The sequence below is a fragment of the Oncorhynchus gorbuscha genome, linkage group LG17 (assembly GCF_021184085.1).
Source record: "Oncorhynchus gorbuscha isolate QuinsamMale2020 ecotype Even-year linkage group LG17, OgorEven_v1.0, whole genome shotgun sequence".
Classification (NCBI taxonomy): Eukaryota; Metazoa; Chordata; class Actinopteri; order Salmoniformes; family Salmonidae; genus Oncorhynchus; species Oncorhynchus gorbuscha.
This window is the reverse complement of record NC_060189.1, coordinates 17,240,029-17,266,881: the sequence shown is the minus strand read 5'-3', so window position 1 is coordinate 17,266,881 and position 26,853 is coordinate 17,240,029. Positions and strand designations below refer to the sequence as shown.

General features: G+C 44.8%; 1 protein-coding gene across 3 annotated transcripts in view; it reads left to right on the top strand.

Moving 5' to 3' along the window:
- Positions 1-26,853, top strand: part of LOC124001193 (myelin transcription factor 1-like protein) — a 152,439-nt gene that overhangs the window by 80,474 nt on the left and 45,112 nt on the right. For all 3 annotated transcript variants that reach the window (XM_046307803.1, XM_046307804.1, XM_046307802.1), the window contains exons 6-7: positions 21,004-21,464; positions 25,256-26,398. In XM_046307803.1, the coding sequence (XP_046163759.1) occupies positions 21,004-21,464; positions 25,256-26,398 (1,604 nt within the window). The remainder of the gene's footprint in view (positions 1-21,003; positions 21,465-25,255; positions 26,399-26,853) is intronic.

Here is a 26,853-nt window from a genome sequence, read left to right as displayed (position 1 = left end):
TGCACACACATAGCCTTCTTCACAGTCTGGAGCAGCAAACCTCCCTGAGTAGCCACTCAAACCCAACAATTTCATCAGCAAGGACATCATGGCTGAAATACAATCGACATGGTGCTGATTTCACACCACTGTTTCTCTATGCTGGAGCAGCCAGGGTACCAGTATAACCCATGTAACTGAACATCTTCTAACAATCTGCTTCTCATACCTACTCCTTCACTCTGATAGGAGAGAGGGGATGGAGAGATGATCTGTAAACCTGTTTCAGGTCCCTGTGGAGTCATTAAGTCAGATAAATGCTCTCAGTTCAGCCCAGGCTGTTTTTCAGCCCCTCTAAAAAGGGGTGAAGGAAGGAGAAGCTATAAAGCCCAATTAGTGAGTGGAAGGAGAGTGTAATGGCTGTGTGACTGGCCACAAGCGTCCCCACTCTGTGACACCTCACAGGCTATACACCTGGGTTACCTAACTGAAGGCCCATGGGTGATTTTATTTTGCCCCCCAAGTTTTCTGAAAACACCAGAAAATTATTGTTGGACATAAAAAAAAGCATTAATAGCTGATGCTGTTAACATGGCATACAGGGATTTGATGAAAGTCCCTTAACTGCTAAAAAAAAAAAAAAATGTATTTTTCCTCCTGTTTTGTAAAAAAAAACACATGTTAGTTACAGTTTATTTTTCTCTGAAAGCATGCATTGAATTTTGGGGGGCAATTCATCACACATTAATTATCTGTGAAGAAACCGCCAGCAAATCAGCTCCTAGTGATTTTAAATGAGTAAATCAGTTCCAAAGTATTCCCACGCATAGAAAGATACATGTGGCCAGGGAAGATGGCGCCTGAGGGGATGGCTGCTGTTTTATTGGCTCTTAACCAACCGTGCTATTTTGTTTGTTCCTTTGCATTGTTCGTAACTTCTTTTGCTGCTACATAGTGTTGCTGCTACTGTCTCTTATGACCGAAAAGAGCTTCTGGACATCAGAACAGTGATTACTCACCTCGAAATGGACTTACAGTTTTTCTTTAATGAGTCAGATGGGAAGGATATACAGTGCCTTGCGAAAGTATTCGGACCCCTTGAACTTTGCGACCTTTTGCCACATTTCAGGCTTCAAACATAAAGATATAAAACTGTATTTTTTTGTGAAGAATCAACAACAAGTGGGACACAATCATGAAGTGGAACGACATTTATTGGATATTTCAAACTTTTTTAACAAATTAAAAACTGAAAAATTGGGCGTGCAAAATTATTCAGCCCCTTTACTTTCAGTGCAGCAAACTCTCTCCAGAAGTTCAGTGAGGATCTCTGAATGATCCAATGTTGACCTAAATGACTAATGATGATAAATACAATCCACCTGTGTGTAATCAAGTCTCCGTATAAATGCACCTGCACTGTGATAGTCTCAGAGGTCCGTTAAAAGCGCAGAGAGCATCATGAAGAACAAGGAACACACCAGGCAGGTCCGAGATACTGTTGTGAAGAAGTTTAAAGCCGGATTTGGATACAAAAAGATTTCCCAAGCTTTAAACATCCCAAGGAGCACTGTGCAAGCGAAAATATTGAAATGGAAGGAGTATCAGACCACTGCAAATCTACCAAGACCTGGCCGTCCCTCTAAACTTTCAGCTCAGACAAGGAGAAGACTGATCAGAGATGCAGCCAAGAGGCCCATGATCACTCTGGATGAACTGCAGAGATCTACAGCTGAGGTGGGAGACTCTGTCCATAGGACAACAATCAGTCGTATATTGCACAAATCTGGCCTTTATGGAAGAGTGGCAAGAAGAAAGCCATTTCTTAAAGATATCCATAAAAAGTGTCGTTTAAAGTTTGCCACAAGCCACCTGGGAGACACACCAAACATGTGGAAGAAGGTGCTCTGGTCAGATGAAACCAAAATGTAACTTTTTGGCAACAATGCAAAACGTTATGTTTGGCGTAAAAGCAACACAGCTCATCACCCTGAACACACCATCCCCACTGTCAAACATGGTGGTGGCAGCATCATGGTTTGGGCCTGCTTTTCTTCAGCAGGGACAGGGAAGATGGTTAAAATTGATGGGAAGATGGATGGAGCCAAATACAGGACCATTCTGGAAGAAACCCTGATGGAGTCTGCAAAAGACCTGAGACTGGGACGGAGATTTGTGTTCCAACAAGACAATGATCCAAAACATAAAGCAAAATCTACAATGGAATGGTTCAAAAATAAAAATATCCAGGTGTTAGAATGGCCAAGTCAAAGTCCAGACCTGAATCCAATCGAGAATCTGTGGAAAGAACTGAAAACTGCTGTTCACAAATGCTCTCCATCCAACCTCACTGAGCTCGAGCTGTTTCGCAAGGAGGAATGGGAAAAAATTTCAGTCTCTCGATGTGCAAAACTGATAGAGACATACCCCAAGCGACTTACAGCTCTATTCGCAGCAAAAGGTGGCGCTACAAAGTATTAACTTAAGGGGGCTGAATAATTTTGCACGCCCAATTTTTCAGTTTTTGATTTGTTAAAAAAGTTTGAAATATCCAATAAATGTCGTTCCACTTCATGATTGTGTACCACTTGTTGTTGATTCTTCACAAAAAAATACAGTTTTATATCTTTATGTTTGAAGCCTGAAATGTGGCAAAAGGTCGCAAAGTTCAAGGGGGCCGAATACTTTCGCAAGGCACTGTACTCCAAAATCCTGAACAGGCCCTCATCCCCGTCATTCGTTGGGGAAGGAAACTGAGATTTAGCGGTAAGAGATCAGGGTGCCTTGTGAGGATCAGGCGACGAGTGGCTAATCTGCCTTTGCCCTCCGTTCTGCTAGCTAACATTCAATCGCTGAAAAATAAATGGGACGAACTGAAAGCACGTATTTCCTACCAACGGAACATTAAAAACTGTAATATCTTATGTTTCACCGAGTCGTGGCTGAACAATGCCATTAATAACATACAGCTGGGCGGGTTCTACACTCTATCGGCAAGATAGAACAGCCTCTGGTAGGACACGGGGCGGGGGCCTATGAACATTGGTAAACAACAGCTGATGCACGATATCTAAGGAAGTCTCAAGGTTTTGCTCGCCTGAGGTCGAGTATCTCATGATAATCTGTATACCACACTATCTACCGAGAGAGTTTTCATCTGTATTTTTCGTAGCTGAGGCTGGCACTAAAACCGCACTCAATGAGCTGTATACCGTCATAAACAAACATGAAAATTCTCATCCAGAGGTGGTGCTCCTAGTTGCCAGGGACTTTGATGCAGGGAAACTTAAATCAGTTTTACCTCATTAAGTAGGTTAAACGTGCAACCAGAGGGAAATAAACTCTAGACCACCTTTACTCCACACACAGAGAAGCATACAAAGCTCTCCCTCATCCTTCATTTGGCAAATATGACCATAATTCTGTCCTTCTGATTTCTGCTTACAAGCTAAAATTAAAGCAGGAAGCAACAGTGACTCGATCAAGTTACAGGACTGTTTTGCGAGCACAGACTGGAATATGTTCTGGGATTCCTCCGATGGCATTGAGGAGTACACCACATCAGTCACTGGCTTCATTAATAAGTGCATCGACGACATCATCCCCAAAGTGACTGTAAGTACATACCCCAACCAGAAGCCATGGATTACATGTAACATTCACAGTCAGCTAAAGGGTAGAGCTGCCACATTCAAGAAGCGGGACACTAACCCGGAAGCTTATAAGAAATCCTGCTACTCCCTCAGACGAACCATCAAACAGGCAAAGCATCAATATAGGACTAAGATCGAATCGTACTAAACCGGCTCCGATGCTCGTCTGATGTGGCAGGGCTTGCAAACTATTACAGGCTACACAGGGAAACACAGCCGAGAGCTGCCCAGTGACACGAGCCTACCAGATGAGCTAAATAACTTTTATGCTCGCTTCGATGCAAGTAACACTGAAACATGCATGAGAGCATCAGCTGTTCCGGACGACTGTATAATCACGCTCTCTGCAGCCGATGTGAGTAAGACATTTAAACAGGTCAACATCCATAAGCCCTCAGAGCCAGACGGATTACCAGGACGTGTACTGTATAACTAGCAAGTGTCTTCACTGACATGTTCAACCTCTCCCTGTCTGAGTTTGTAATACCAACATGTTTCAAGCAGACCACCATTGTCTCTGTGCTCAAGAACACTAAGGTAATCTGTCTAAATGACTACATACCCGTAGCACTCACGTCTGTAGCCATCAAATGCTTTGAAAGGCTGGTCATGGCTCACATCAACACCATTATCCCAGAAAGTCTAGACCCACTCCAATTTGCATACCGCACCAACAGATCCACAGATGATGCCACCTCTATTACACTCCACACTCTCCTTTCACACCTGGACAAAAGGAACACATAACTGAGAATGCTATACATTGCCTACAGCCTCCGACTAAAAGCAGTACAAAGAGCAGTACATACGGCCCAGTGCATCACCGAGGCCAAGCTTCCTGCTATCCTGGACCTCTATACCAGGTGGTGTAAGAGGAAGGCCCTAAAAATGGTCAAATATACCAGCCACTCTAGTCATAGACTGTTCTCTCTGCGACTGCACGGCAAGCATTACCGGATCGCCAAATCTAGGTCCAAGAGGCTTCTAAACAGATTCTACCCCCAAGCCATATGACTCCTGAACAGCTAATCAAATGGCCACCCAGACTATTTGCATTGCTCCCCCCCCCCCCCCCCACGTTGCTGCTACTCTCCGTTATTATCTATTCATAGTCACTTTAATAACTCCTAAATGTGCAAATTACCTCAATTACCTCGACTCCGGTGCCCCCGCATATTGACTCTGTACTGGCACCCCCTGTATATAGCCACGCTATTATTATTTACTGCTGCTCTTTAATTATTTGTAATTCTTGTCTCTTACTTGTTTGGGGGTATTTCCTTAAAAGTGCATGGTTAGTTAAGGGCTTGTAAGTAAGCGTTTCACCGTAAGGTCACCTGTTGTATACGGTGCTTGTGACAAATAACATTTGATTTGATTTGATATACAAATGTCAGCAAGGCTTGAAATTATTATATTTTATTCAACAGAAATAAGCCATATTCAGTCCTCGGAGATAGCACACACACATGTATACGCACACTTACCTACACACACGTACCTACCTACACACACGCACACACACACACACACACACACACACACACACACACACACACACACACACACACACACACACACACACACACACACACACACACACACACACACACACACACACACACACACACACACACACACACACACACACACACACACACACACACACACACACATATACGTGCACACACATACGTGCACACACACACGCACGCACACACACGCACACACAAACATACACACACACACACACACACACACACACACACACACACACACACACACACACACACACACACACACACACACACACACACACACACACACACACACACACACACACACACACACACACACACACACACACACACACACACACAAAGAGGGAACTAGTTTCTGGGCCGCACAAGATGCTCAATAAATGAATGATGAGTAAATCTGTGAATTGTGAATAATTGATGGCAGCCGAGGTAACAAGCAAATGACTGGTGTTATTATTTGTTAATAAGACACTGTAACAGATTTAGGATCTTAATTTGACCTATATTGTCACAGAAAAAGAATCCGGAAGCAACAGGATTCAAACATGATTTCCATAATGTTACTTGATCAGTGGTAAGGCATTAGCTGGCCAAAAGTAGGCTACGTGAAAAGTGCAATACTGTTGATTTAACTGTGTGTTATTGTGGGTTTCATAGAATTTATGTAAATCACAAAGTTCTGGGATGCAGAACAATTATCAGAAACAAAAGAGTGATCAAATTAAGATCCTACATCTGTAGATCATCTCTAACTGTCCCTCATTATCCCACACCCTACAAAACCATCCTCCATATTTGGAAAGCAGGATATGAAGATGCACAGTGCATACTGAAACACTGTTCACTCCCTAAAGCCCTTCGTGACTATTACTACCTTGGAGACGTTACCTAGCGCAGGGTTCCCACCCCATAAATAAAAAGTATTCATACCCCTTGCCTTTTTCCACATGTTGTTAGGTTACAGGCTTATTTTATAAATGATGACAAAGCAAAAATCTATTTTTTTACATTTTCGCAAATGTATGTATAATAACAACTGAACTATTACATTTACATAAGTATTGAGACCCTTTACTCAGAACTTTGTTGAAGCATCTTTGGCAACAACTACAGCCTTGAGTCTTCTTTGGTATGACGTTACAAGCTTGGCACACCTTTATTTGGGGAGTTTCTCCCAATCTTCTCTGCAGATCCTCTCAACCTCTGTCAGGTTGGATGGGGAGTATTGCTGCACAGCTATTTTCAGGTCTCTTCAGAGATGTTTGATCGGGTTCAAGTCCGGGCTCCGGATGTGCCACTCAAGAACATTCAAAGAGTTGTTCCGAAGCCACTCCTGTGTTGTCTTGGCTGCGTGCTTAGGGTCGTTGTCCTGTTAGAAGGTGAAGTCTGAGGTCCTCAGTGCTCTGGAGCAGGTTTTCATCAAGGATCAATCTGTACTTTGCTTAGTTCATCTTTAACTCGATCCTGACTAGTCTCACAGTCCCTACCGCTGAAAAACATCCCCACAGCTGCCACCATCATGCTTCACCGTGGAGATAGTGCCAGGATTCCTTCAGACGTGACGCTTGGCATTCAGGCCAAAGAGTTCAATCTTGGTTTCATCAGACCAGAGAATCTTGTTTCTCATGGTCTGAGAGTCTTTAGGTGCCTTTTAGCAAACTCCAAGCAGGCTGTCATGTGCTTTTACTGAGGAGTGGCTTCCTTCTGGCCACTCTACCATAAAGGCCTGATTGGTGGAGTGCTGCAGGTTCTTGGTCACCTGCCGGACCAAGGCCCTTCTCCCCCGATTGCTCAGTTTGAACGGGCGGCCAGCTCTAGGAAGAGTCTTGGTGGTTCCAAACTTCTTCCCTTTAAGAATAACGGAAGCCACTGTGTTCTTGGGGATCTTCAATGCTGCAGACATTTTTTGTAACCCTTCCCCAGATCTAACTCTCTGCAAAATCCTGTCTCAGAGCTCTACGGACAATTCCTTCAACCTCATGGCTTGGTTGTTGCTCTGACATGCACTGTAAACTGTGGGACCTCATATAGACAGGTGTGTGCTTTTCCAAATCATGTCCAATCAATTGAATTTACCACAGGTGGACTCCAATCAAGTTGTAGAAACATCTCAAGGACGATCAATAGAAACAGGATGCACCCGAGCTCAATTTCGAATCACATAACAAAGTGTCTGAATACTTATGTAAATAAGGTATTTATCTATTCATTTATTTTTAAAATACCTTTTAGTGAAGGAAGGATGATCTTGGCGAAGGAGAAATGCTCACAAACAGGGATGGAAACAGAAATGTGAGAGAGAGAAATGTGCTTTTTGTGCATAAAACTTTACATGTTGCATTGTTCAGTGTATACATGTAAACTGTATATATACACACACACATATAACACTACCGTTCAAAAGTTTGGGGTCACTTAGAAATATCCTTGTTTTTGAAAGAAAAGCTATTTTTTTGTCCATTAAAATAACATCAATTTGATCAGAAATACAGTGTAGACATTGTAAATGTTGTAAATGACTATTGTAGCTGGAAACGGCTGATTTTTAACGGAATATCTACATAGGCGTACAGAGGCCCATTATCTCCAACCATCACTCCTGTGTTGCAATTGCATGTTGTGTTAGCTAATCCAAGTTTATCATTTGAAAAGGCTAATTGATTAATAGAAAACCCTTTTGCAATTACGTTAGCACAGTTGTCCTGGTTAAAGAAGCAATAAAACTGACCTTCTTTAGGCTAGTCCAGTATCTGAAGCATCAGCATTTGTGGGTTCAAAAGGCTCAAAATGGCTAAAATCAAATAACTTTCATCTGAAACTCATGAGTCTATTCTTGTTCGGAGAAATGAATGCTATTCCATGCAATAAATTGCCAAGAAACTGACGATCTCATACAACGTACTACTCCCGTCACAGAACAGCGCAAACTGGCTCTAGCCAGAATAGAAAGAGGAGTGGGAGGCCCTGGTACACAACTGTGCAAGAGGACAAGTACATTAGAGTGTTTAGTTTGTGAAACAGATGCCTCACAAGTCTTCAACTGGCAGCTTCATTAAATAATACCCACAAAACAACACTCTCAACGTCAAGGGCAAAGAGGCGGAGACTCTGGGATGCTTGTCTTCTAATTTTCTTCAAGTGCGGTTTCAAAAACAATCAAGCGCTATGATGTAACTGGCGCTCATGAGGACCGCCACAGGAAAGGAAGACCCAGAGTTACCTCTGCTGGAGAGGATCCGTTCATTAGAGTTACCAGCCTCAGAAATTGCAGCCCTAATAAATGCTCCACGGAGTTCAAGTTACAGACACATCTCAACATCAACTGTTCAGAGGAGACTGCATGAATTTTTTTATTTTATTTTACCTTTATTTAACTAGGCAAATCAGTTAAGAAAAAATTATTATTTTCAATGAAGACCTAGGAACAGTGGGTTAACTGCCTGTTCAGGGGCAGAACGACAGATTTGTACCTTGTCAGCTCGTGGGATTTGAACTTGCAAACTTCCGGTTAGGAGTCCAACGCTCTAACCACTAGGCTACCCTGCATAGCAATACAGCCTTCGTGATCAAATTGCTGCAAAGAAACCACTACTTAAGGACATCAATAATAAGAAGAGACTTGCTTGGGCCAAGAAACACTAGCAATGGACACTAGACCGGTGGAAATCTGTCCTTTGGTCTGATGAGTCCAAATTTGTGTCTTTGTGAGATGTGAACAGATGATATCCGCATGTGTGGTTCCCACCATGAAGCATGGAGGAGGAGGTGTGATGGTGTGGGGGTGCTTTGCTGGTGACAATGTCTGTGATTTATTTAGAATTCAAGGGACACTTAACCAGCATGGCTACCACAGCATTCTGCAGCGATACACCTTCCCATCTGGTTTGTGCTTAGTGGGACTATCATTTGTTTTCAACAGGACAGTGACCCGAAACTCGATAAGAGCGTCTGCTAAATGACTTAAATGTAATGTAAATGTAACTCACCTCCTGGCTATTTGACAAAGAAGGAGAGTTATGGAGTGCTGCATCAGATGTCTTGGCCTCCACAATCACCCGACCTCAACCCAATTGGACTGCAGAGTGAAGGAAAATCAGCCAATAAGTGCTCATTTTATGTGGGCGGTCCTTCAAGACGATTGGAAAAGCATTCCAGGTGACTACCTCATTTAGCTAGTTGAGAGAATACCAAGTATGTGAGTAGGGTGGCTACTTTGAAGTATCTAAAATCTAAAATATATTTGTATTTGTTTAACACTTTTTTGGTTACTAGATGATCCCATATATTCATGTAGATCCCATGATTCATAGTTTTGATGTCTACACTATTATTATACAATGTAGAAAAACCCTTCAATGAGTAGGTGTGTCCAAAATGTTGACTGGTACTGTATATATGTATATGTATGATGGCTTTGGGGTGGGGTGGTGGGGTGGTGGTGATGAGGAGCTCATTTTGGGGTGGTAGTGGTGGGGTGTAGGGGTGCAGGGGTTGTGATAGTGATAGTGATTGCCATGGCTGCAGTTGGGGATGAGTAATTGCCTGTCTTGGTGGGAGCGTGTTCTGGAGCTAAAGTCGACTGCTTTCTTCCTGATGTATAGCTCATTTGGATTCTGCCAGCCTTCCACCAGCCTTGGGGCTGTATTATTCATGCCTTGACAGATAGCACTCACTTAAAGCATTGGAATGAAGCCAGGTAGTGGTGGGGCGACACAGGAACATTGCACCTAGAATCCTGGCAGAGTGAGAGGGGGAGAGAGGGAAACGTGTATTGTTAGGAAAAGAGGGAGAGGAAAAACGAAAGAGGGAGAGGGAAGGGGAGAGAAGTAGGAGATGTGAGAGAGAGAGAGAGAGAGAGAGAGAGAGAGAGAGAGAGAGAGAGAGAGAGAGAGAGAGAGAGAGAGAGAGAGAGAGAGAGACGGGCAGTGGGGGGGAATGGGGGCTGGCCCGATAAAAGAGTAGAGAACAGGGTGATGTGATCAAGTAGCCTCCCCCCTCCTCTCCACCTCTACCCCATCCACCCCTGCCTCCTCCACCATCTCCCCCTCCACCACCGCATCCCTACACCCCTCCACCTCCGCCACCTCCAGCTCAGCTACCCCACTGCCTGCTCCACCATCTCCCCCTCCACCACCGCATCCCTACACCCCTCCACCTCCACCACCTCCAGCTCAGCTACCCCACTGCCTCCTCCACCATCTCCCCCTCCACCACCGCATCCCTACACCCCTCCACCCCTCCACCTCCAGCTCAGCTACCCCACTGCCTCCTCCACCATCTCCCCCTCCACCACCGCATCCCTCCACCCCTCCAACTCCGCCACCTCCGCCACCTCCAGCTCAGCTACCCCCTGCCTCCTCCACCATCTCTCCCTCCACTACCGCATCCCTACACCCCTCCACCCCTCCACCTCCGCCACCTCCAGCTCAGCTACCCCCCTGCCTCCTCCACCATCTCCCCCTCCACCCCTCCACCCCTACACCCCTCCACCTCCACCACCTCCAGCTCAGCTACCCCCCTGCCTCCTTGTGCAAATCCAGATAAGGTCATATTAATCATAATGTGCCACATCACCTCCATGCCATCAACCCCCCTCTGTGGAGTATCTGTCTCTGAAATGAACATTTACATATTTAATTGGGAGCTTTATTTTCCAAAAGGAGAGGGGGAGCAGGCATGTGGGGCAGAACAAAAAGAGGTGAAGTGGACTGGCTCTCTGGGGACTTGTTTTTCAGGGGTTCAATATTTTTTTAAGTGATAATCTTGGTTAATGTATTTAATCCACTTGTTTTTCTTTGCATCGTGTTACCACTGCCATTATTGAATAAAATATAGTGGCGTCAGCTCCCCTTGGTTTTCAGTCAACTACAGCACTGGGTTTCCCATCTCTCTCTTTTTCATAATAACCACGATATCAGAAAAACTCAACCTATAAAACAACATAAGAAACCTTCAAACACGTTTCAAAACCTAGCCCCTCAAATATACTCTGGCACTCTCCTGTATCCCCCTCATCCCTTTCTTCCTCTGCCATTTGTTTCTTTTTTCCCTTTGTGTTTTCCTCCTCTTTGTTTGGTGGTGTGTTATTATGACAGTCAGTCAGGCCAGCTCCAGTACCTAGCTCTGCTCTAGCCTAGCGTTAGCTAGCAAGTGGTAAACAGGTGGTGTTTACTCCCCCTGCCTGCCTGTTCCCCCGCACTCCCTCCCTCCCGCAGGAGACACATCAAAGGAAATGACAGATCATGTGTAGCGAGCCCAGGGCCCAGCAATGTGCCAGGGGGATGTGTGATGAGGAGCAAGACAGCAAGGGCAGCCAGACGCTTAGGGCTCTCCATCTCTTCTGGGCTTGGTACATCCTGACCTCTCACCCTCCCTATCCCCCTCCCACTAGCAGCAGCCCCCTAGCCTGCCCATCCCTCCGCACGGCTACCAGCTAAATTACATAAATGTCAAGAGTCCTCCACTGTCTCTGTTGGGGAAATGTACCAGGCCCAATAGACTTTATTTATTTTATTTAACCCTTATTTACCAGGTAAGTTGACTGAGAACACATTCTAACGTACAGGAACAACCTGCGGAATAGTTACAGGGGAGAGGAGGGGGATGAATGAGCTAGTTGGAAGCTGGGGATGATTAGGTGTGACAAGCCAACAGAACAGGACAGAAACACAGCAGCTGGGCAATAGGCTGGGGGGTGAAAGCAGAGATGGATATTAGGGAGAGAACCTGATGCACACCAGTTTACATTTCCATTTTAGTCATTTAACCAGAGTGACTTGCAGTTAGTGCATTCAACACGACACAACTTAAAATACCTAGGTGGAATGACCACCTATCACAATCATAGTAAGTACATTCTTACCTCAGTAAAGCAGCTATCTTCAGTCAGTGCTAGTGAGAATAGACAAGTGCGAGTATTGCTGCAGGAAAGATAAAACATGTTTTTTAGTATGTTTAATTATTATTATTATTTCAGATGGCACATGACACATTTTCTGTGCAATCATGGTGGGCTAATGATATTTTAGGTATTGTTTCTCTCATGTTTTTTTAATGCTGATATTCTTGAGCTCTGGTGACTATTACTGCCATCTCTGTTCACGTTAGAACCATATCTCAAACTAACTTTTAAAAACATTTATGGAGTTTGAACTCTATTATGGCAGTGTACTGTCTAACGCAACATATCCAGTGTAGCTAACACAGATGGATAGTGCAGAGGAGGAGGGCTAAACCTCATCCACGATGTGTCTCTCACTACGCTAATGTGATTGATTGAAGTAATTATGTGAGTGGGGAGGATCCTTACATAAATGTAACATGGTACTACTATGGTACTTCACTTATACCATGGTATAGTCTGAATCATGGAAAAGTATGTGGACACTGAAGAGCTCAGTAACTTTCAATGTGGCACCGTCATAGGAAGACACTTTTCCAACAAGACAGTTCGTAACATTTCTACAGCTGCCACGGTCAACTGTAAGTGCTGTTATTGTGAATTGGAAACGTCTAGGAGCAACAACAGCTCAGGTGCAAAGTGGTAGGCCACACAAGCTCACAGAAAGGGACCGCCAAATGCTGAGTTTTACTACTGGGTTCCAAACTGCCTCTGGAAGCAATGTCAGCACAAAAACTATTCGTCGGGAGCTTCATGAAATGGGTTTCCATGGCCGAGCAGCCGCACACAAGCCTAAGATCACCATGTGCAATGTTAAGTGTCGGCTGGGGTGGTGTAAATCTCGCTATCATTGGACTCTACCAAGGGAATTCTCTTCAAATATAATCACAGCCGTATATATTCCCCCCAAGCAGACACATCGATGGCCCTGAACAAACTTTATTTGACAAGGTGTTTATAATCTCACTCTAGAGTGGCTGTCGCCTGCCTGGTCAATTGAATGAGAGAGCCAAGCCAACAAAATATTTTAAATGTTAACATCAAATTGAGCGAAATATACAGCATAGTATACGAAACACCAAATTAAACAGAGTATTATTTTATAATTGTTGTTATTTTTGATGATGTTTTGATAGTTAAATTCATTTATAAAAGTCCGTTAGCATAGATGCTGCTGTTGGCTAAAGTTAGCTTGAGTCAAGCTAGCCTGTTGTTGTCATGGCGACAGGGCCAACTAACGTTCACACTTTGTAAATAAAACGAAATATTGTAACTTGCTGTTTTTTGGGATATGTTGAGAATTACATGATAAACATGTATCTGAGATAAGATGATAATTAATACCTTTTCACAAATGGATTTTTTTAGTATGTTGGCTTTTTAGAATTGTATAGCCAAGTCAATTGAGTGAGAGAGAGGGAACTGAATTGAAGAGAGAAGCACAAAACAAACTAACTATTTTAAATCACCATACCCTATCCAGGTTTAAGACCATGTGTGTTGTGGTTTTTCACTATGAGCTAAAAGGTTTAAGAGAGGACTAGGCCTACGCTTTTCCATTGCAAAGCAAGTAGTCAATGTTGCATTATGTGAGTACCAAAAATTACTACGTTTTTTAGGATGGTCCGGTGAGACACAGTCCAACATAATACATTGTAAACAACAACCCTGCTTTCTTGTTTCACTACATGCTGCCAGTACAAAACCATGTTTTTTTTATTCATTGTATTACCATGGTTCATTTTTGTACCATGGTAGCAAGTACAATAAAAAAATATCATGTTTTCTTTTATCACTACCATGGCAGGAAAATACCATGGCACTGGTGCAAATACCAATGTATTTTCATGCCATGGTAGGACAATGAAAATACTACCATGGTGGTATCCTGTTTTTTTTGGTATTTGCACTAGTACCATGGCATATTTTTCACTGCACTACCATGGTATATTTTTGTATACCATGGTAGTGGTAGGGGCAAATGAAGGGGTCAGGGAGTTTTGGGGCAGGGTCAGGGGCTGCGCCAAGGGCAGGGGTAAGTTGATGGACATGGGGAAAGTAATGGTGCTGAAGAAGAGGTCAGTAGGGGGCTGAGGAAGAGACGGGCTGAAGAAGAGGCTGGATACTGGGCTGAGGCAGAGGAAAAGACTGGGGCTGAAGATAAGGCTGGGTATGGGGCTGAGGCAGAGGAATAGACTGGAGCTGCCTGGCAGCCTGAGTTGATGATGTGAGTTGGTGCTGGGTATGTGTTTGTCTGCATGGGTTTACTGCATTGACTGTCTAGCGTTACAGCCATCACACTACAATGAATCACAACAGGGACTTGATGTTTTACAATGCCATCTCTGTGTTTGCTGTGTGTACAAACTATACCATAGTGTGTGTTGTATTATCCAGTATAAAATCCACAATTAGAGCACACAGAATACACCCAAATTGCAGTGGCTGCCTGAGCCTCCCCTCCCTCAGAACCACACAGCTTTTGTTCTCTTCTCCCCCCTCTCTCTGACTCTCATTCACCCTCTACCCCTCTTTCCTCTCCCCCTCTCTTTCTCTATCTTGCTGTCTATTGCTCTCTCTCCCTCCCACACTCATCTCTCTCTTGCTCTCTATCTCTCTCTCTCCCTATCCCTCTCTCTCTTTCTCCCCCTTCCATTCTCTCTCCAACTCTCCTCTCCCAATCTCTCCTTTTCTCCACCGACCCCCCCCCCCTATATATCTCTCTCTCTTTCTATCTATCTCTCCCTGACTTGCTACTGTCTGCGAGGATGGCAAATCCCTGTTGGATTTCCGGAGGATATCACCATGGAGATGGCGCTCTGCCACGCGTGCCAATAGATCCTGTTAGATAGGGACACATCGAGAGGTGCACGGAACTCCTCTAACAGCTCTCTCTTTCTCTCTCTCTAGGCAGACAGGGGATGAGGTAGAAAAGGAGACAATTTAGGTATAAAGAGAGAGGATGGTGGCAAGAAGAGAGAGTGAGAGGTGAAGAGTGAGTGAGAATGGGGTGTAAGGGATGGAGAGGGAGAGAGAAAGACAGGGGAGATGGTGAGAGTGAGAAAGAGAGAGAGATTGAGAAAGAGAGAGTGATAGAGAAAGAGAGAGCGAGAGAGAAAGTGAGAAAGAGGCAGGAGAGATATAAAGTAATCAACACTTAGACAAAAAGGTTCCAAAGGGGTTCTTTGGCTGTCCCCATAGCAATACCCATTTTGGTTTCAGGTAGAACCCTTTTTCTTTTCAAGTAGAACCATTCTGGGTTCCATGTAGAACCCTCTGTGGAAAGTGTTCTTGGAACCAAAAGTAGTTCCTCTTAGGTTCTAGATAGCACCTTTTTTCTAAGAGTGAAGAGTGAAAGCCATGAAGTGCAGCAGTAGTCTCATCCCAGTGTAAGGGAGACAAATAGCACATAATGCTTATGACTGGACAAAGCTTCATCCCTCGCTGTGAATAGGCTTTAATATGACTGCTAATGAAGCTGTTGTGTAACGCTCACTGTCACCTGCCTGGGATTACACACACACACGCACACACACGCACACACACGTGCCGGGTAGCATTCACGCATACACATATACACACGCATGTAAGTACACATGCATGTAAGTGCACACATGCACACAGATACAGAGACACACATACACAAACACAGACACACACATACACAAACACAGACACACACACAACCACACAAAGACAGAGGTAATCATACTCATGATTCTGAGCTCTCGAAATGGGCTTTCCTTAACATGTACAGTGCTACTTGAATGATCACTTGTTCCCCTTTAGTTGAATGCATTTCATACAGAATTATCTCTTTAAAAATACAATACAAACCTGAAGTGGCTTTTCTGTTACACAAGGGACAATTTTCCTTCGATAGCTGCCTTTCATACCAAACACACCTATTGAAGACTACCCTGCTTCCTGGTGAAGAAAAGACAAACCCTTTCTGTCCTCCTCTCCTGACGACAGCAGTATTTCTTTATTTAAATGGCACTTAATATTTACCTGTGGAATGTTAATTGCAGGGTGCAGTCTGAAGGATGTGGTCATGGTAGCAGGGGTTAGATGGTTGAGATGTGGAAAGGACTTGCTGTGAGAAAGCTGAGTATTGTGGGATGCTGATGTGTGTGTCACAGCAACCTCACAGCAAGAGTAGTAGGCTACACCAAGCAGTGGTTGTCAACCGGTGTGCTGTGTGTGGCACACTGGTGTGGCTTGAGGAACTCCTAGGTGTGACAGGAGACTTCTCCTCATATTGATATTTTTTTGGAACACTAGCTTATAAACAAGACCTGTGGAATGCAGATGGAATTTTGACTTATTAGCACCGGTGCCGCTCAGATAGTACATAGAACAGCTCTGTATCGTTGTTTCATGGCCGGTGTACTCAGGCTGTTGTTACAGTTGCATCATGAGCAAAGTAATTTGTATACTTTTACACTGAGCAAAAATATGTAGGCAACATGTAAACTGTTGGTCCCATGTTTCATGAGCTGAAATAAAACAGCCCAGAAATGTTCCATAAGCACACAAAAAAATATTTCTCTCAAATTTTGAGAAAAAATGTGTTTACATCCCTGTTAGTGGGCATTTACCCGTAGCCAAGATAATCCATCCACCTGACAAGTGTGGCATCAAGAAGCTGATTAAACAGCATGATCATTACACAGATGCACCTTGTGCTTGGGGACAGTAAAAGGCTGCTGCAGTTTAGTCACACAACACAAAGCCACAAGTTTTGAAGGAGTGTGCAATTGGTATGCTGGCTGCAGGAATGTCCACCAGAGCTGTTGCCAGAGAATGTAACGTTAATTTCTCCACCATAAGCCTTAACATAACGTTGTTTTAGAGACAGTACGTCCAACCCGGCTTCACAACCGCAGATGAAGTGTATGGCGTCATGTGGGCGAGTGGTGTGCTGATGTCAACGTTGTGAACAGAGTGCCCCATGGTGGCAGTGGGGTTATGGTATGGGCAGGCATAAGCTACCGACAACGAACTAAATTGCATTTTATCGATGGCAGTTTGAATGCATAGAGATACTGTGATAAAGTCCTGAGGCCCATTGTCGTGCCATTAATCCGTAGCCATCACCTCATGTTTCAGAATGATAATGCACAGCCCCATGTCACAAGGATCTGTACACAATTCCTGGGAGCTAAAAATTGCCCCAGTTCTTCCATCTAGCAACCTTTCCGTTATTGGCCCAACGCTCTAACCACTAAGCTACCTGCCATCCTGACTAGTCTCCCAGTCTCTCCCGCTGAAAAACATCCCCACAGAATGATACTGCCACCACCATGCTTCACCGTAGGGATGGTGCCAGGTTTCCTTCAGACGTGACGCTTAGCCTTCAGGCCAAAGAGTTAAATCTTGATTTCATCAGACCTGAGAATCATAGCTCTCATGGTCTGAGAGTCCTGAAACTTCAATTTGGCTGTCATGTGCCTTTTACTGAGGAGTGGCTTCCGTCTGGCCACTCTACCATAAAGGCCTGATTGGTAGAGTGCTGCAGAGATGGTTGTCCTTCTGGAGTTCTGTCAGAGTGACCATCGGGTTCTTGGTCCCCTCCCTGACCAAGACCCTTCTCCCCCGATTGCTCAGTTTGGCTGTGCTGCCAGCTCTAGGAAGAGTCTTGGTGGTTCCAAACTTCTTTCCCTTAAGAATGATGGAGGCCACTGTGTTCTTTTTTTTGTTGGTACCCTTCCCCAGACCTGTGTCTCGACACAACCCTGTCTCAGAACTCTCCGGACAATTCCTTCAACCTCATGGCTTGTTTTTTGACATGCACTGTCTGACATGCACTGTTTTTGCTCTGACATGCACTATGGATGATCAATAGAAACAGGATGCACCTGAGCTCAATTTCGAGTCTCATAGCAAATGGTCTGAATACTTATGTAGATACGTCTTTTTTATATATATATGTAAATGTGACCGTCTTTGTGGGGTATTGTGTGTAGATTGATGAGGAACATGTTTTGTTTAATCAATTTTAGAATAAGGCTGTAAAGTAACACAATGTGTAAAATGTTGAGTGGTCTGAATACTTTCCGAATTAGTGGGATAAAGGACCTGCATTAGTGAGATAAAGGACCTGCATTAGTGGGATAAAGGACCTGCATTAGTGGGATAAAGGACCTGCATTAGTGGGATAAAGAGGCATTTGGAGATCATGCATGAAGTTGTTTTCGGTAAATATTGTAAGGACGTCTTTCAGTAAGGGAGGATTTTAGGACCCACTGAAACATATTTGCAGTAGTAGTACAATGGAACATTATGTAACAGTGGAAATACTAACTGGTGTAATTGACCCCTTTTTATTGGCGAGATAAAAACCATTTCTAGCGATTTTAAACGTTAATCCATTTGAGTGTTTCAATGCAATTAGCAGTATCACTGAGATTGTGAATTGTAAAGTGATTCAGGTGAAAATACATGAATAGCTGTCATGGAGTGACTGTTGCACATTAAGCACAGCTATACAGCCCCTCCATCTGGGTGATGCACTGCAAGTACTGCCTCATCGCTAAAAGCCATCCAGTCTGACAGACAGAGTGGTATGCAATGGAAGACGAGTAGAGGGAAGAGTGAATTTCAACAGCTAGACACCTTCACTCCTTCCCAACTTCCCTCCCTCTCACTCACCTATCCTCCCTGCCAGGCTGGCTGCTTGGCGATACGTATCCTACTGGGACCAGCCCTTGATTTATTTGGAGGGGCTCTGGAATGGGCCAGGATGAGTGACATTTTAATGTGCTTTTGAGATGTTTGGTCACAAGCACTATTGATCACAGTACCCAGCCCCCCCCCCCCCCTCCACACACACACACACACACACACACACACACACACACACACACACACACACACACACACACACACACACACACACACACACACACACACACACACACACACACACACACACACACACACACACACACACACACACCTCCGCCCCCACCCTGGGGAGAGGTGCAGGACCTACAGGAGCCTGCAGGGCTGACAGGCAGGGAATGAGTTTCCTTGTGGTCTTAGATTAATGAAATGAGGCCCTGGGTGTGGGTGCAGGGGTCAGGCTATTAAGTAATCCCTGGGCCTGCTGAGATTGAGGCTGTCTGCCAGTTGAGCCCAACGCTGGCTGAGTGATGGGCACCCGCTCCTTTTGGTCTGTGTGTGTGTGTGTGTGTGTGTGTGTGTGTGTGTGTGTGTGTGTGTGTGTGTGTGTGTGTGTGTGTGTGTGTGTGTGTGTGCGTGCGTGCGTGCGTGCGTGCGTGCGTGCGTGCGTGCGTGCGTTCGTGTGTGTGTGTGTGCGTGTGTGCGTGCGTGTGTGCGTGCGTGTGTGAGAGAGAGAGGGAGAGAGAGATCATATATCATGCAGCTTTGCAATTCTGAAACAAATAAACACTGGTAAAAGGTCCACAGTTAGCATGTTGCAGTGAGTCAGAATACCCAGTTCTCCACCAATTTAAGAAATGAGGCTCATGTATTAGCAGCACCCCCCTAACCTTGAGTGGAGGAGGCTTCCGAGAGGTGCCACATCCGCTTGGAAACGTCCAAAACAGAACGCCTCCACCGACTATAATAACTGCTGATATAATTTCACTCCTCCGCTCCTTCAACCTAATGCTGTCTATTTGTTCACATTAGGGCCTATTCTGGGCTGAGTGAGTAGGGATAAACACTCTGGGCTGGTGTGAAGGGGAATCAGGAACATTTCACAGCTCAGTAGCCTCTAACTAAGCATACCTGAAGTATTTCTGACTCGGTTACCAACCAGCATGGAACACTGCTCTGCTTGGCACCCAAAACACGTTGTCGCACTGGTCTCATTGGGACTCTGTCCGTGTGGTTTGTTTGATTGAGGGACTGGGTGCCACATGCGCAAATCAATGCACTCATACACAAACCTGTATCGCCCCCAGACTCCCCATGGTTTGATAAGGGAAATGGATTAGGCTCCTGTGATCAATATTCTGGGTGAATACACAGATGATCAGATGATCAGGTTAAAATGTGTCCTCTGCTGTAAATGGGACCAGGAGAATACAGTAAATGCATCCCTCTGATTATGCTGTTTTCCCAATGACCATACTACAACAACATGTACAGCTGCATGTTTCGTTGCGGTCGCCATAACAGAGTCAGACAATGCCAGCTAAATAAACAATTTGTTTTCAGAGGGTAACCCAGGGATGTAATTATTTATTTGTTTTCAGAGGGTAACCCAGGGATGTAATTACCTATTTGTTTTCAGAGGATAACCCAGGGATGTAATTATCTATTTGTTTTCAGAGGGTAACCCAGGGATGTAATTATATATTTGTTTTCAGAGGGTAACCCAGGGATGTAATTATCTATTTGTTTTCAGAGGGTAACCCAGAGATGTAATTATCTATTTGTTTTCAGAGGGTAACCCAGGGATGTTATTATCTGTTTGTTTTAATATCATTGTTTTTATTTGTCTCTGAAATCCTCATCCTGCCTCCTATAATTATTAACCCAGCAAAGGATGGCAATTAGAATGTAATTACACAATAGCGAATGATTATGGGCATGATTAGAGCTCCGTTTCCTAAACTTTGATTTCACTTTCTCTATGGTGCCACAAACAAAAACATTCACCAGAGCATTGGGTCTGTCCTAGAGCTGTTCTGCAGCGACAAAGCAAGAGAACATTCAGCACCTTGTACCATTGTACTGCAGTTGTGTTTTATTGTGTTTTGTAGAATTCTCTCCAAATGTGTTTTAATCAGTGAATAGCCTGCTGGGTAGTGTGCTGGTCCAGTGACACATTTAGAGACCAGAGCCAGTGTATTGTATTAGCTTAGCCAGTCAGCCACTAAGCCTGGTGAGGTGGCTGGGGTTTTGGGTCTGCTGGCTAACAGTTAATGGTTCTGGTGTTATCTGTCCCCTGCAGTGTGTACGGCTGCCCTCTGGCCAAGAAGAGGAAAACAGTGGACAGACAGCCTCTGGAACCCCTGGAAGTGCTGGAGCCCATACTGGAACCCCTTGAACCAGCATCCAAGGGGACACCACTCATAACCCAGATGGACAACTCTACTATGGAGGAGAGCTACGAGACGGACGGAACGGAGGAGATGGATGATAGAGAGGAGGAGGTGGAGGAGGGAGTAGAGGATGGGGGAGATGAGGAAGAGGAGGAGGTAGAGGATGAGGAAGAGGAGAGATACTCGGATGACAATGAGGAACAGATGGAGCAGGAAGAAGGAGATGTGGAGAGAGGGGAGGGAGAGGGGGAGGAGGTAGATGTGGAACAAGAAGAGGAGGAGGAGGAGGAAGAGGGAGTAGAAGAGGAGGAAGAGGAAGAAGATGAGGAAGAGTATGAGGAGGAGTTTGATGAGCAGAGTCAAGGCAAAGGTGAGACTTAATTTACTTGCCTGTTACACCGAAAGATATTAGGATATAATATTCAAAAGAATGTAAATATTTGCATTGTGGAATGGTTAGCCTAGAATATATATATATATATATATATATATATATATATATATATATATATATATATATATATACAGTGCCAGTCAAAAGTTTTCATTTATTTTAACTTTTTTCTACGTTGTAGAATAATAGGGAAGACATCAAAACTATGAGATAACACATATGGAATCATGTGGTAACCATTATAAATTTGCACAAAAAAAAAACTGTTTTGGCTTCGTCATCATGGATGGTATTGTGTGCAAATTGCTGAAGATTTTTTAAATCCATTTTAGATTATGGCTATAATGTAACAAAATGTGGAAAATGTCATGACGTTGAAAACTTTCCGAAGGCACTGTACATATATATATATGTGCAGTATAGTAAGGGAATGAAGGCAGTAAATTATACTTTTGCCAGCGTACTGGGAAATGAAATGGGATACAATTCTACATAACAACATGCGAACAAAATCCCCAGCCTGCACGTCCCAGAACATAGAACAGAAAATGCTGTTCCTATTCCTTTGATCTTTGTTTGTTTCACCTGTTTGATTGGTTTATTTATTTGTTTGAGCATTTGCTTTTCCTCCAACCTACTGTATAAGACGACTGTAGCTACCTGAAAAAGACTTTTTTGTGCCAGATCAAACCCGGTCACTAAGAATAGAGAGATAGTTTGGCAGCGAAGGCTCTTTTTTTCAAGAGCGATTCAGCTCTGTCATTTTGGGTGTTTTGGGGTCTTTTGCCGTTACTTTCAGGGTTATCTCAGTCGGAGGTTGAGCAGTGCTGGCATTGTCTCTAAGACACAGATCCTGTGAAAATGGCAGTTTGGCTGGATGGGAGCCCTCAGTCCTTCTTTCTCCAAAACACCTAAATGCCCTGAAACACTGACTCAGGACTCAAAATGATGCGGTGAAAGAAGCTATCATTGTGGAAATGACAGCATCCATAGAACTACTGCATAGGTGTCAGAGAGGGCATGTATTTGTGAGAGAAAAGTCAAAAGCAGCCCTTGCTTACCCACCACCTTTGCTTAATGGCATGCATAAGTCAGATACAAAACCTTCTGTTCAAAATGACCTGCAACAAACACATTGAGCACAGATCTCTCTATAGAGAGAAGACACAGTAGCCTGTGTCTGGTTTGGAGACAGTCTGGTATGTGACAGGTTCTCCTCCATGTGTGGTCTCTGCCTATTATGTGCCCTAACACCACATCTGACAGGTTTCTCTCCAACTCATTCTGCCTTTCACCCCCACACCTCAAATCCTTCCTGACAGAACCTTCACGTCCAATTAAGACTGGAGCTCTGAGAGAGTGAGAAAGAGAGAGACAGAGACAGAGAGAGTGAGAAAGAGAGAGAGAGAGAGAGAGAGAGAGAGAGAGAGAGAGAGAGAGAGAGAGAGAGAGAGAGAGAGAGAGAGAGAGAGAGAGAGAGAGAGAGAGAGAGAGAGAGAGAGAGAGAGAAAGAAAGAGAGAGAGAGTGAATGACAAAGAGAGAAAAAGAGAGAGAGACAGAGAGAGAGATAGACAGAGAGAGTGAGAAAAAGAGAGAGACAGAGAGAGTGAGATAGAGAGAGAGAGATAGAGAGAGAGAGACAGAGAGAGTGAGATAGAGAGAGAGAGAGAGAGAGAGAGAGAGAGAGAGAGAGAGAGAGAGAGAGAGAGAGAGAGAGAGAGAGAGAGAGAGAGAGAGAGAGAGAGAGGGATGAGGGGGGCTGTGTTATTAACCATCTGTGGTACAGTATGTAGTGCTAGCTTCTTTCTAGTAGTGTAGTATCAGCCTCCCTCCTCTGTCTCTCTTTGTCTCTCTGTTGGGTATGTGAGAATCTCCCTAGACTGACATTAAATACAGAGTCCACAGTCAAGGAGATGTCTTTGTTTCCATTCTTGACTCAAATAGCACAATTCAGTCAATTCCACCGGGTGTACTAGCTTTCTGCTCTTGCCTATATAAATGTAATGAATATTTGGGATTCTCTCTGTCGTTCTCAACTACAGTGCCATCTTTAGATAGGAGGATGAAATGACACCTTTATTCATCTCCTTTTTTCTTCTTCTCAGAAATGTAGATAAGTCTCTCCACATGCATTAGGCCACTATCATTTCCACCATACTCTTCAAGACATAAGTGGCAGCAGGCAGATTCCAATCTGATAACTGTAGTAGAGGTGGCATTGTTATGGCGGTTCTATGTTCCTCAATGGATATCTGCACACTGCTGCTGCATTGCTAATCCAAGCTTTATATGGAGCAGCGCAATCTCTCAGTTCCTCTTCCAATCTGTTTCGCTTCCCTTTCCTCTTTGTGTACCTTGATTGCTCTTCAAATTGCTTTCCTGAGCCATGTTTCAAAACTTCAAAAAATGTAACCTCTGGCAGCCATGGCAAGGGTAGGGTACTGTAAGAAAGCGTTCCCCTGTCAAAATATGTGCCTGGTCAGTCGTGACTGTTCTCTCTCCGTGGTCCAGAGCCCTCACCCCAAATGTTGTCTTGCCCTCAGTAGATTGTGTGTGTGTGTGTGTGTGTGTGTGTGTGTGTGTGTGTGTGTGTGTGTGTGTGTGTGTGTGTGTGTGTGTGTGTGTGTGCGTGCGTGCGTGCGTGCGTGCGTGCGTGCGTGCGTGTGTGTGTGTGTGTGTGTGTGCGTGCGTGTGTGTAGGTAGGTACGTGTGTGTAGGTAAGTGTGCGTATACATGTGTGTGTGCTATCTCAGAGGACTGAATATGGTGTGTGTCAATGTGTTGTCTGGGTGTGAATGTAATGTTTGTGTACACCTATGTAAAGTATCTCAAGAATGCATAAATGGGTTTGTTTGTGCATGTAGGTTTTTCATGCTTCATGTTTCCCTCTATCTTATTGAAATGTTCCCGGTCAGACACAAGTGTATTGGGGCAGCAGATGTGTCTTTGAACCTGGTGATAATTAATACTTCACCACGGAAGATTACATCGCACTACTGTTTTGTCAGGTGATTTTCTCGCTCCCTCCAGAAATCAAAGTCACATGTATTATTTATTTGTTGGCCTCTTGGCTTTTTCTCTGCAGGAATGTAAGTGGCAAACGTGTGGCGGTGTGGGTGTGAGCGATGCAATGCGCTCTTGGAGGTTCAGGCCGGGAGGGAATGTGAGAAGTGGTCCAGAGAGTGGCTGCTTCACATTACTGACAGGAGAGGTTCACCTAGCATTAGCAGCCTGTCTTGCGTAATCAATTAGCCAATGGCCAGCATTCTAAAGATCCTGTTGATTGGACAATAATGTACATTCTGGAATGGGATTTGTTTATTCTATTAAGGTCATAGGACATTACATGAGGCAATCAATGTATTAACATAAAGCATGATGATTACAGTTTGAATGTCCCAGTTTGCTCCCCTACAAAATGTTGTCAAATGAAAAGTGTGTTGCTATATACCAGTTACTTAGCCATCAACTGGCAGACAGAGTGTTCTTGTTGTTGTGACACGAAGGATCCAGATTACTAGGATGCAGTGTACTGAATGTACATTCAAAACATCTCTATGGAATTTTCCAGACCACTTTATCCCACTTCCTGTGCTGATTCACAATTCCTTTACAGGCCACTGGATCCTGAAAGTACATTATTGAAGAACGCAAAGAGTTCCTTATCGAATTCAAGTGGACCAAGCCCAGAAATCTGATTTACCCGTTAAATAGAATGAGTAAAATGTGATTACAATCCATTTGTGCTTCTTTTTTCTGCGTACAGAGGATGATCAGTGTGTCAGCGGTGGCGGTCATCCCAGATCCGGTCCGACAGGGGAGAAGGACGACAACAACAACGATGAATATGAGAATTATGATGAGCTGGTGGCCAAGTCTCTGCTCAACCTAGGGAAGATAGCAGAGGATGCCGCCTACCGCGCCATGACCGAGTCTGAGATGAACAGCAACTCCTCCAACAGCGCTGAGGAAGAGGAGGAGGAAGAGGAAGAGGAGGAGGAAGAAGAAGAGGAGGATGAGGAAGAAGAGGAAGAAGAGGAGGGTGGGGAGGAAAGTCAAAGGAAGGGTGAGTTGACTCTGGATGTGGACAGTGATGTAGTGAGGGAGACAGTGGACTCTCTGAAGCTGCTGGCCCAGGGTCATGGGGCTGTGCTCTCTGACAACCTGGATGGAGGAGACTATGAGGAAGGGATGGAGGAGAACGGGGAAGGGAGTCGTAATGGAGGAGGAGGAGGTGGTAACGGTCAGGGTAAACCCTCTAACAGACTGGAGGAGAGTGATGAGGAGGTGTGTCTAAGCAGCCTGGAGTGTCTGAGAAACCAGTGCTTCGACCTGGCCCGCAAACTGAGTGAGACGCAGCCGGCCGACCGCTTGGGCACAGGCCTCCCCCATCAGAGCTACCCTGGTGGTGGGGACACCCAGGGGCAGCACCCACATCTCAACCCCCACTCCCTCCCCCACCAGCCTTGGTACGGGGATCTCCAGCAGAGCCAGGAGGAGAGGCGCACCCTGGAGAGGAACTACTCCGACATGGTCAACCTGATGAAGCTGGAGGAGCAGCTGAGCCCACGCTCCAAGGCCTTCTCCAGCTGCTCTCAAGATGACCACTACCACAACCACATCCACGACCGGGACGAGGACACGCGGTCTGTGACGTCAGACCACTCGGAGGAGGTGTTCGACATGACCAAGGGGAACCTGTCTCTGCTGGAGAAGGCCATCGCGCTAGAGTCTGAGAGGGCCAAGGCCATGAGGGACAAGATGGCTGCCGAGGCAGCGCGGAGGGACAGGGTGAGGTATCATCATCACCATGGAGGCCATCATGGGGAGCACCAGTCACGGCACGGCTACGGAGAGGAGCGCAAGGCCCGACTCCATGATGGGATGAAGAAGCCCTACTACCATAAAGGTAGGTAAACCTGGCTAGAATGAGTTTAACTTATAAAGAGGATGTAGTGTGTTGTGTATGCTGCCACAACACCAGACAATCGCCTACCTCTTTCATATTGCTGAGGTGAATGAACAGTTCATGTATGTTTGTCAGGTAAACCCCAGTCAGTCCCTGGCTCTGCCTCCCCATATCCCCTCTCTGTCTGTGAGACATTGTCACGTGTGCTCCCTCTCCGGCCTCTAGGTCACCAGGTTGATTGTTATGGCGCACACCTGTCACCATCGTTGCATGCTCCTGCCTGTCATCAGACTCACCTGGACTCCATCACTTCCCTGATTACCATCCCTATATTTATGTCACTCCCTTCGGTTCCTTCGCCAAGGTGTCATTGTTTCTGTTTCAAGTTCCTGTCTGTGTGCTTTTAGTGTTTCTTGTTTTGTGTTGTGTTTATTTTATTAAAACACTCACTTGCT